Source organism: Anopheles bellator, chromosome 2 (genome assembly GCF_943735745.2).
Source record: "Anopheles bellator chromosome 2, idAnoBellAS_SP24_06.2, whole genome shotgun sequence".
NCBI lineage: Eukaryota > Metazoa > Arthropoda > Insecta > Diptera > Culicidae > Anopheles > Anopheles bellator.
The window spans coordinates 48392687-48405243 of record NC_071286.1 but is presented as its reverse complement, the minus strand read 5'-3'; the positions used below and the strand labels follow the sequence as shown (position 1 = coordinate 48405243).

General features: G+C 42.0%; 1 protein-coding gene across 1 annotated transcript in view; it reads left to right on the top strand.

Moving 5' to 3' along the window:
* The first annotated feature begins 470 nt into the window (after positions 1 to 470).
* LOC131209067 (homeotic protein ultrabithorax-like) overlaps positions 471 to 12557 on the top strand; it is a 61029-nt gene continuing 48942 nt past the window's right edge. The window contains exon 1 of the mRNA XM_058202044.1: positions 471 to 1113. Within this exon, the coding sequence (XP_058058027.1) occupies positions 471 to 1113 (643 nt within the window). The remainder of the gene's footprint in view (positions 1114 to 12557) is intronic.

Sequence of the window (12557 nt, the reverse complement as noted above, 5' to 3'; positions counted from 1 at the left end):
GAATAGTACTTCCGGCTACATAACACTGCTGCCGGAGCATTCTGTCGGTCTAGCTCGGAAGCAAATAATGGTGTATTGTGCCAAACGCGCGTGATAACAGCGACGTGCATATCCACGCGGTAACGGTCGGTGTGTGTGTGTGTGTTGTGTGTGTGTTGCGGTCACGAAAGCCTGCCGGTCGGTCGATCGAGTTCCACAGAAAGTCGAAATGAAGTATCGGCGTCGAAAAATCCCTCATTCCCAGTTCTGCGTTAAACAATGAGCTTGGAATCGAATGATCCGTTCGCGTCAATGTGGTTCGACACACGATCTTTCTTCGTCCTGCAATAGACTAGCAAGTAACGAACGTTGGGAGACTTTCTAAATTTACGCACCCAAAGAGTAAGTGCGAGCGTGTCTGTGTCCGCAGACTTTGCATTTGGTGGGTGGTGTGTGCTGTGTTACCCGCGACGAAACCATACGGCCTCGAGATGAATTCGTACTTTGAGCAAACCGGGTTCTACGGACATCCGCACCAGGCGGCTGCCGGGATGATGACGGCCACCGGTACGCACCATGATCAGACGACAGCCGCGGCCGCAGCGGCGTACAGAGGATTCCCGCTGTCGCTCGGTATGTCACCTTACACCAACCATCACCTGCATCAGACACGCACGGCTCAGGAGTCGCCCTATGACGCTAGCATACAGGCCGCTTGCAAACAAATCTATGAGGGCTCCTACAGCACGAAGGACTGCGGCACGAAGGGAGCCACTGGCAACAGTGGTGCGGACGCCACCAACGGATACAAGGACGTGTGGAACGCGAACAGTGGTGCAAACAACGGAACGGCTACCGCGGCCGGCGCTGCCGGTGGCAATGTACCTGCCCAGCAAAACAGCTCGGTTCCCGTGCGGCCCTCAGCTTGCACGCCCGATTCCCGCGTCGGAGGCTACATCGATGCCTCCGGTGGTAGTCCGGTCAGCCGGACTGGATCGGCCGCGGCCGCTGGAGTGACCGGATCGTGGAACTCCAACCAATGTTCACTAACCGGTTCCACCGGAGGCCAACCTGCTCCCACCACCGGACTGCACCAGTCCAACCACACCTTTTACCCCTGGATGGCTATTGCAGGTAAGCCCCCGGAGTGTAAACGGCATCGATTCTTATCGATAAGAACAAATTTGAATATCCGCCACTTTTTTGACATCGCTAAGGACGGTGTCCTCATCCTGTGGGTTTTAAAATGTTCTAACGCGATTATTTCACAACCCAAATGAGAAAATGTCCTTTTATTCTCACCCAACATCCAATCAACCTGAGACACCGGATGATGTCACAATAAATGTGTTTGAATAAAACTATATAAAATACTTGCCATTCAATTTTGTGCTATGTCGTGAACCACCCACGCCTCTGCACATGCTTAAGTTGAAGGACTAGTTCTGTTACACTGTCCTGGTCGATTCTCATTCCTCATTCATTCGCATAGGAAAGTAAGGGAAAACATAATTCGGAACCGAGAAGGAAGGCCACCTAACATTAGCCCATTGTGATCATAACCTGCTTTCGGGCGGATCGGTTTGATGATGATCCGTTATTAGTTGCAATCAACAGTCTCTGAGCAAGGATTACAGCGTGGTATTCGTGAGTGTGTGTTTGTATTTTGAAAGGGCAAGTGACCGGGTTTCTTAAGAATCCACAGAAAACGAACTTGTGATGTTGATCTCGTTATCGGAATGGAATTGAGGAGCCTCGTTGTTTTGTGATAGAAAGAGATCGTGGGATGTACCATCAGTTTCAGGGTAGAGGATCGTTCGATCGTTTACAAGCAATGTTTTTTATTCCCCAAAGTAAGTGGCCCACCCTGCAAGTCCTGCAAAGTTGGAACGCCATAATTTAAATGAAAATTGATGACCTTTTCTCGTGCTCGTCGATCCGGCTTTCATTGTTTACCGGATTAGTTGATTTGTTTGTACATACTTGATTCGTATGCTTGCTATTTATTCGAACATATTGGACATAACAACTCATGATAGGAAAAGCTCTGCCAAAACAGTTATCACATGTTGTGTTGTTCGGAATATAAAGTCTAACAACTCGCTTTACTATGTATATCTTACCCACATCGCGATTGTATTTTTTAAATCTCGTTCTGTACTGTATATTCTCGAGGCAGCGAGTAGCAGCTGTTGCCTGAGAGCAGCGAAGAATGCAATATTTCTTCCTGTTCTCGTGGATTCTTTGTCAGTGTCGACGCGTTATGGCACACGCGGGCCAATATTATCGAGCGGAAATCCAAGCGCGACAGCAAGGCAGGCACAAAAGGCGAATACCAGCATGCAGTTTGATCGTGTTCCACGTAAAGGAACAACGAAAAGATGTTTTTACGTCTTAGGGACAGGATGCGCTGGGTGGGTATCCAGACTCTCTGGGTACTCTTGTGTTTGTCAGAAAGACTCAAAATAATTGATTTTCATTCCTTGGCCTACCAAGCTCAATTTGAAGTCGCCGTAGCCGTCAATCTCCCTTTGCGAAATTCTCTTCTGTAAATGATACAGTGTAGATTGCTTTGAGCAGCAAGAAAAGAGAAGCAAAGGTTATGAAAATCGTGTGAGTTTACGTTGGCGTGATTTTCTCTCTCAGTCAGTTCCTCGTTCGTGTTTGGCTGTCACAGCGAACAAACGCCTCAACAACTTCCACTGGGAAGTTACGTGGCCAATTTGTGTACACCGCTTCGCTCGGTTTGCTTCGAAATATGAATTATATGCGAAAATTATTAGGAAAAAATCGCCCTTTTCGTCACGGCAGCGTGTGAGAACCGCAGGCGGAATACTTAAAAACCAGTTACTATAAGGCACTGAGTGATGCACCAAAAAGATGTGACTGAGAAATACACGATTCTTTCGCAGTAGCACAACATCCATCCACTGTCTTGCGGTCACGGCCAAGAAGCACTCTTCGGTTGCTTGATTGACTGCTGCGGCCAGCAACGAGCAGTTTTGCCAGCATCGATTTTCTCCTATGCTCTATTAGAGAAGGAAAAGGACACACTGTCATGTAAGCGCACCAAAAGGAAACAGCTCGTCCAAGAAATTTCGCCTCGACGCGAAATATAAGAAGAAATAACAAGTTGTACGAAGCGGAGGTGGCACAGTACTTTCGTTGGACGACGAGGTGATTTTTTCTTCCCGCGGCTCATGAGACCCAACAGCGTCTGTCCACAGTGAACGTTATCTGACGTCGCCGCCCTGTACGAAGGACAGTGAAGAGATTTCTTTCTCGCACTTCTCCGCAGAACTCACTACGGTCAAGGATAGGTAAAGGAGGACCCTCGGTTGTGAGCATCAACTGCACAACTTTTTAATAAACTCGCTGCCTGAACAAAACACGTTTAATCTCTGCAAAGAAGTTGAGGTTTCCTGATATTGGAGAAAGAGTTGTGTGCTTAAATGACTGACCATTTGTTGGCGTCTTCATCTTCAAGGATGAGGTGATTGTAATTGACGTAGTTTAATCGCTTAAAGACGTGATTAAATTTCATTAATTTTGAAACGGGGAGCGACGAGTCTATCGAGCGGTGCCTGCGAGTGGTGTCTTTCGGTATAAACAGAACGTTGAGTGCATTCATTCTGTGTCCAGTGCAGGAAGAATATAGAGCTGTTCTGGGGTTTAAACGATTAACAAAAGCAATCGCAGACTGGTCAAGTTTCTTCTTGAATACATTAACGGTTTTTTCAATGTCTTTCGCTTTCATTATTCCACCATTCTGTGTTGCTTCAAATATAGTAAAACACCAGTACGTCATCTAAGGTTTATTCTTTTAAAATGGAAGGTGAAGCAAGACAAGTTTTGAAATATACTTTGTCACTTTCAATATCTTCTTTCTATCCTTTTTTCTCTCTCGCTTTGCTCCATTTCTCCGACACACGCTGCTGGAGATCGTATTTTGGGACACTCTTGTTGTATGGCTTGTGATTCGTCGTTGTGCTATACAAGTATAGAAGCATTCATTTACCACCGTCATCAGATACTCGTTGTGCGTCATTTTCGGTGCTCTATATACCTCTACGGATGCGATTCAGTTGTGCTTTCTTTTGACGCATGTCCTTCGTTTGCTATTAGCCGTAGGCTTTCCCTATTGCCTTTACTCCAACTTCGAAGGATAGCGCACTAAGGCTGTGTGGGTTATGTTCCGAATCCATATAAACAACATATAAACGAAGAAAGGAAAAATCTTGTAAGAAAATGTGCTTTCCCTTCGTCCAATGTCCTGGGCAGGGTAATTCTTGGAATCAACTGTTCGCTTTGAAAGGAGAATTTCTTATGTTTCCGCTCCTAGTAAGTGTTACCGTTAGGTCAGAAAGCGACAAACATGAACTCAAAACATCCATAGAAAGATGGTTTTAATATTTGACTAGAATAACACTATAGGTAAAAAAATATTTAAAATATTGAACAAAAATACAAAAAACCAAAATTATGCATGTTCTGTTTTATTGTCATATTTGTTTCTTGTATTATAGCATTTGGGAAAGCATCTCGATCTTCGATTACATCATTCCGAAATTTTTAATAATTTTTCATCAATATCAGATGGCAGCAAACCGTTTTCGGAAAATTGCATACAATTCTTATTACATAATTATCCTCTCATTGGTTGAAAGTTCATGAATAATTCTTATAAGAAACCCATTAGCACCAAGTAGAGAAGAAATAATGCACGCCGGATGAAATCCAAGTAAAAGAAGAATAATAAGAAAATTAACAAGTTGAAAAAGCACTGTGAAAATCAGAAATTGAAATGTACTTAAAATTTCAATTTCATACCCGTACGGAATGTGACACAAGCGTTTCGCGTCTACTGAAGGATATTATCTCTGGAAAAGAATTTTATTGTGGCAATTAGATCGATTTTTCAAATATCGCTTTATTTATAGTTATGCAAAATTAAAATCATTTTCCCTGGCATGTATGTTTCACTAAAGCTGATGAGCGAGAGACTAGCTTTTGGTGCTATGATGCAATGCCTTATGCTCTTATTTCTTCTTGTTTTCTTTGTTAGTTTGCCGCTTCCCACTTTCTTTCTTAAATGTAATCTGCTGAGTTTTTGTTTTTCTGTACTGTGTTTTTCGGCCAATTGTACTATGAAAAAAAAAATGTCGAATGCTAGAGATGCAAATGAATTTTAAGTTGTATTTTATAATGGGTTTAACTTTTTTCATTGTTGGACTGATGAGCTGCAAGGAGTAGTAGTGAGATTCCTATCAGTGAGATATTTAATTATTCCATGATTAATTCAACGTCGTAGTTTGAACTTCATTTAACAAAAGAATTGGCACATCTTCAATAATGCTCCAAAAATTAACCAGTACTGGCTGTGAAGTTTTTATACACCTTAGGTGTAGTTCATATTTTATGCTTTATATACGAAACCTGGAATCTTAAATATTCAATCGATATAGTGGTTTAACAAGTTTTAGTTTATTATATTGGTTGACTCCAATAGATGTCATTGGAACGAAAATAAATGAGGACAATATTATATTTTTCTTATATGTTTTGTATCAAATTTTCATAACGTGCAATTTATAATAAATTTTTGTAAGAAGGCACTACGCTTGGGACCCGATCAGTTTGTCCAACATTACTCGCCACCGGTTGTGGCGAGCATGATCATTACAGCTACAGAGATCAGTGGGAATCAGTGATGACATGTTGAGTTCGGGAATGGAGCGCGGTCATTCCACTCTAATTTCAGTTCTTAAGTCACAACACCATGCTCGTAATGATCACATTCCCCTTAGAGGTGTACCGTTTAGGGACTATTTAGAGTGGTATTTGAAGGTGTGCCATTTAGAGACCATCGATGAGCCACCCTGCACTTCAATACTGTTGTATTGAAAGAGGCATCAAGTGTTGCTCCTGAGGTGCTGCTGTTTAGCCTTCGCGCGCGCGCTGCTCAGCGGAAAATCGACTTCGAATTAATTGCCCTAATGAATCCACGGGGGGCCCAGCGCGCGGTACACGCTGCCTGCAGAGCGTGCCGTCGCTGTTGGGAATGCTTTGGTGTTCTGACCTCCCGAACGAGACACTTTCCTAACACACACACGCACACAGACACACACAGGCACACAACAGCATACATCGCAGCATAGAAGGTGCTCCACAAGGTATAAGAATATCGTGCAACGGTGGCCGAACCGCAGAGCCAAGGTAAACCGAGAGAGGAAGAACGAAAATCCAAGAGAGATAGATGGTTGCCAAAATGGAGCAATAAATCATTTCTCAAAAAAGCCAATGCCATTATTACTTCCCCAACATCCGACGGCATGGGTCGGTAATAGTTTCTCGACACATTCAAAGGGTTTACGGAATGTTTGGAAATTTGCCTCTCGCTTATCGCGGGCAATGTCTAATACTAAAGCTACGAAGCTACGAACGCGGTGCCCCCTTCATTCGCTCAGGTCCGGGTCCGGTCAGTTGTTTAGTCAGTCAGTCGGTAGGTCGGTCAGACCGCCATTGACCGCGTTTTTTACTAGGAACGGAAAACTGCATGGTTGGTGTGCTTCCCATCGGTTGCTCCATTGAACTACATACAGCGACTTCCGTAGTTCTGCTTCTCGACAAAAGTTCGAAAAGGTAAACCGAAACCCTGGCGTTATCGCGTCATCCGTTCCTCCTACGTATCCGGAGCCTATAAGATTGTGCCGATTTGGCATTAGAAGTTGCCATCACCTCAACTTTTACATGTTTTTCGTTAATAATGACGGACACGGATGTCGGATGAAGGAGGAATTGTTTGTACGTGAAAAGCGACACATAAAAACGAAAAGTGACCAAAACCTGTCAAGATAAAATAAGTTCCCAAAGTTGCAATTTACATGCAAAAAACTTGGTGTGGTACACTTTGCATGGATCATTATTAGAACACAGATGCGCTAACAAACCGAGTTCACATATGATCATGTTTTGTCGTAACATTTTTGTTACGTTACACTGAAGCGGGTCGGATATTTTCTTATGTTTTATTGTGATCGTTCTTCCTCCCCAAGCTGTTCACCTGTCCATTGATAAGTGTATTGAAGTGCGTAATATTTGCATTATTTATGTTAAACGCGTGTTTCTTGATCGTCAAGGCGTGTGTGGTCAGTTTATTTTTGCATCACTGTGGAATGTTCATAGATGCTGCATATCAGGAGCATTAGGATGGTTTTGCTTTATTCAGATAATCTTTCGCATTATAAAGATACTGAGGACTGTATGGAGAAGAAGAAGGAAACCCAAAACAACAAAAGATCGTGATCAAGAAATCATCGTACGTTTGTCCCGTTGTGCTTTTCTACGATCAGTGGGGATGGTTTTTTGAACCATTATAATAATGATTGGTCTTAGCCGAGTAATGCCAAGGGAACCGACTTGGTTTCGTCAGAGCATTATGAACAATTCGACACGCGATTGATCACATAGGTACCTGGAACTCTTTTCGGTTCACGGCGCGTTTGTCCATTTCTATCGCGAAAGGCTATTATAGAGCTCAGCCTGTTCTGCATGAGATACACCTAGTCTAATCGGTTTTAACTATGCTCACAAGTGTAGTATCGTGAATGCCAACACGCGTTAAAACATTGAGAACTCACTTTTACCTTTTACCAGTGCGGGCTTGCTTCATCGATGGCTTTCGAAACGGGCGTCATTTACTGCAACTTATGTTTCAATAACAATAATTTCGCACATAATATGCTCCTACGGCCCACTTCAAGTACCATCGCCGCACATCGAGTGACCGAGTCGTGTGCCCCGAACGGATGCATGCGAAAATGTGTCCCTCCTTGTACACCAGCCGTCGCAACATCGCGACGTGAAGGAGGAAGGCTCGTGTTTTGCTTTCAGTTCCTTTATCTATCCGTTGGCATCTTCGTTACATCGGTATGCTGTTGTTTTCGCTTCACATTATCGGGCGTTGGTTTTGTATTGCTATTGACAACATTATTACCATTGATGCGTGAAAACTGAACAATCTTTGTTGCATCTGCGGCCAGAGCAGAGCGCGATCAGCAATTCCGCTTTGAAAATGTGACATATTTTTGATACTCCTTCCCATTCATCAGACTTGTTTGGCAGGTGGCTTGAAATTGCACATTTGGACGATTCGTCACTTTTGCAAAAAATTGAACCCTGAAATGCTATGTATATTTTGTGTGTGCTATTCTTTTCTGGCATTTCGGCTTTGCCGTTTCGCAACAGGAGGGTAACCAGCCGTCAGCGAAATAGTTTGAACGAGTATTTATTGCATCTTGCAAACATGGACAGTGGGCGGCGGCAGGAAAGCGCTCCCAGTGAAGCGCAGCGTGTCCGTCGCGTCGTACGATCATACGTTTTATTCGCGATCGAGATTGTAATCTATGTTACACTTGCAGGCCCCGTTCATGCTTGCGCTGTAGGAATGTGTGCCAGACTTAAACTGATAAAAAGGATATTGCATTTTCTCACATTGATAAAACTGCGTTCCAATAAACTTCCGCCTTAATCTATTTAGGTGCAGCGCGATTGAAGCATCCGAAAAACACGGCAAGATAGCAAGACCAAAAATACCGGACAAAAAAGCAAGAGGTCTAGAGCAAGAATAGCAGTAGCAGCATTGGCATCGGTGTACAGGTTGTACATCATACTGGGGTTATAAGCATAATCGTAACACCCAGTAGAGAACTTGATAAAAGCCATCACTCATCAACTGATGTTAAAGTAAGAACACGGATTTGGGAGTTGATATGGCAAAGACCGATATTGACAGCAAGTTTCTTCATTCGATTATGTTGCTTTGTATTCCTCAGTGGGCGATACTCATCAAAACTAACTATTAATTAATCAAACAGTATAATAAAATGTGTTCATTGCCAAAATATAATAGTACAATAAATAGTTACAAGCGAAAATCTTATTAGGTGTGTGTATTATTCATGTACCTTAGAAAAATGGCCTAGATTTCTAGATTTACAAACGAAAACGTTCTTGCTTCAGTAACATTAGCATATTAGATGAAATTAGAAAAGCTGTTCTTAATGTCAAGGAAAACTTTTCTATATTCCAAAGAGCAGTTATCATACGATCATAGAATACATGCTTCAACTAGTGTTATCATCAGTTAGCGCACGTTTTTCACCTTTCTTAACCTGTTTTTTCGTAGACTATTCCGTGACTGCAATTTGTACTAAGGAGGCGATGAACTCATGGAGCTGAACGAGTTGAATCTCCCAAACCCCGTGTTCATGTTTTGGTTTTCCAACTAATTTTATCTTTACGTTCATTTTTTTAATTTTTTTGAATATGTTTCATTTGTTGCTCTCGTGGCTTTTTGCGATGCTGACATTGTGGTCGAAACCGAAACATATAATAGCACAGTGCTAAATCCTACATCCAACGACCAGTCTGAGTTTGGTAAAGCAAAGTGGAAAAGGAACGCGAAAATAAATCAAGAAATACCCATTTGCAAACCAATTCATCCTCTTCACTTTGGGCTCGGCGTTTTTTTGGTTCTCTCATGTTTTTCGTTGAGCTCTTGTTCCTCTTTTGCGTCGCTGTTGGGAAGTGGTATCTTTAGGCATTACACCAGCTGCCGCTATCTCCAGCCCCGAGAGGCTCAAATCAGTCAGCCAGCTAAACAGCTTCGATCCACACGATCGAATGATTAGGATAAAAAAACTATCGTAACGTAGAGGATCGTCTCGGTCGAATCTGGCTCTCAATATAACCAAAATCCGACGAGTCGTATTGATAACTTCCAATCCGTAGAAACAACATCCAACGCTGGGATTTAACACAACCTTACAGGAACAACAGGAAAACTGGAAAGATCTTTCATACATGTTCGGAAAGTATGACGATGATGAAGGGGTTCAAGGAGAAGAGAGACGGTCAAAAAACTGGGTGTGTGAGCTTGCGCATGTATGCGTTGCTGAGGGAAAATAATAGCCCACCGAGTGAACAAAACTGTAATTGCTAGTTTACGATTATGGTAACGATGGCAGCAGCGGAACAGTGTTGCCAGTCAGTAGCACTTTATCCGTTAATATGATCATCGTCTAATAGAAATCGGGTTGAAATTTGGGCGCAATGGAAATAACTTGGGTTGATCGAAGGAAACAGAGTTTAGAAAAAGAACTCAGAATAATCATGATTATTTGCAAAAAAATTATCGCTTCGAACTTTTCTGGGAGGCTTTGGAGGTCCTTCGGAGGTGATACACATTAGAATGCAAAAGTATTTTAGCAGTTTCCTGTCCTGGCGAGTTCGCGATATCATTTTCCTATAAAGGTGTTGTTTCATGTTGCGCCCGTTCGCTACTCTCTTTCGCTTGTCCATTCTCTTTCGCACTTACCGCGCTTTTGTCATAACCGTTGTCTTCATGTTAGTGTGTTTTGACGCAGAACCGGTGTATTTATCACTTGTGTGGTATTATTTATTATTCAGCAATGATGTGTTATGTTGATTCTGGCCCAGCTCTATCTTCTTCACTCTTTTCGCAAACAAAGGAGCATGGCTGCAGGAAAAGTTTCGAAAAAGAAGATTTTAAAATTTATGATTCATTTTGTGACAGCTATACAGCTACGATTGCTTTGACAGTAATGGTGGCTTCATGTGAGAAATCGGATCTGGCCAATTTGATGCTTTTCCTCTCGTTTGGCCTAAGAACGGATATAATTTTTAGGTTTTTTAAAGTTTGATAGTAATTGAATAAATAAAATTGTACAAAAACTATAATGAATGATCATTATGTGGTCAAAAAAATTGTATCACTAAGAGCAAACGCGCATTTTAATTTATTTATGTGTATATTAAAAAGTAAAATTATCTCTACTTCCGATGCGACGAGACATTTTTCTCCCCTTAAAAATAAATCTGATGAACCATAACCGCTAGATGCAATGTAAAAAAGAAATAGACCAAAAAAGATGAGAAAACGGTATGACAAAAACAATGCCTGTTGAACCTCCCGTTGTCTGGGTCTAGGTGAAAATCAATCATACTTATATTTTATGGCATATTTCCTGGAAACAGCTTCAGAAAAGGTATTCTTGACGGAACGATTGCTGAATTTCATGGTTCTGTTACGTGACGACACAATTAGGTGCTTCTTATGTTTTTTATGCCTTACTTTACTGTGGTCTTTTGTGCGACTTTGGGAATAAGCGAATACATTTGCCCCTACTTTACTTCAATTGCTTTTTAAGTCATCACAGACCAGGTATCATCGTAAAACGATTCTGCTCAAGGCCAAAGATATCTTTCCTGACATGCCGAATATTTGGTGTTACGTAACCTTGAGACTTGTCGATAGTCTTGGGTACTGACACTTTTGGATTCGGACGTGTTGTAATAAATAGAAATTGAAATTACCATCGACAGTGTTTATTGGATGGAACGGAGAAATTATTTATGAGATTGGTCGGCATTCGTGTTCTAGAGTAAATGATATTGAATATTTCTTAAATATTGCATTTCGTTCATTTGAAAATTTTCTTTATTTTATTCACAATTTGTTGTGGTAAGTAACCAGTAAGTAAGTAACCATGGCTGAATCACTTCCCCCTGGCGAATTTAATTGCGTTCAAAGCCTTACGTCAGATCGAACTCTAAAACAACAAAGATATAACTTGTTGATAGTGTTGCATCTTTTACCGTTCTTAAACTATATTTGTTTATCGTCTGTGTAATAATTCTTGCACGGATTGACACATCGGCATTGTTCGAATATTTGCCAATTGGTCTACACTAATTACCACGGTACCCGACCAACTGGGTTTACATCACCTACGTTTACGGCTCGCGACATTCGCGAAGGTCAGAAGGGCGAGTAAATTAGAGACATCATTCATTATCGATAATGCGTCGTAATAAACACTTCAATTTGGGTTACATTCTCTCCGAGCGTCTGAATAACCCCGAAACAGTGGTTGGAGGACTTCATGGCATTTTTGTGATAGAGGATTTGCATTTTCTGCCCGCACTTTTGCTCAAAACATCCATCATCTTTCTCGCTGGGTCTGTCGACTGCACTGCAACATCTTTTCCCCAGTCGTGAGGATAAAGTTAGTGATCAAACGAAGCCAGCACACCATCTCCCAAACATTTTATGTGGTCAAGCAGATACGCCTTGTGATGTGTTGGCTGAATCTGGTGGTCGAGTGACCGTCGACGATGAGCGTTAATCCGATAAAGCTTATTTATGAATAATTACAACGAAGCGGATGGGCAATTGCTGTTGTAATCGTTTCTCTTTCCTCTAGTACCCAGTTTGCCGTCGGCATATTTGTATATGTGGGGAATGTTTTTTGTCCATGTTATTATCCCTGCCCGGCCTATTATCAACACAGTCTTCACTATATTACGTACACTTTTTTGTTTTGGTCAAACAAACGGACAGTAGGGAGGATTTAATCGACACTTTATCTCCTGCAAGCCTCTTTGTTGCTGTTCAATTGTTGCGAATGAAGCGGCACCTATTGTACACTGTTACTGTTTGGCGCAGCACTGAACATCCTTCAACAATCGTTCGTTTTGTTTGAACAGTGGCGACT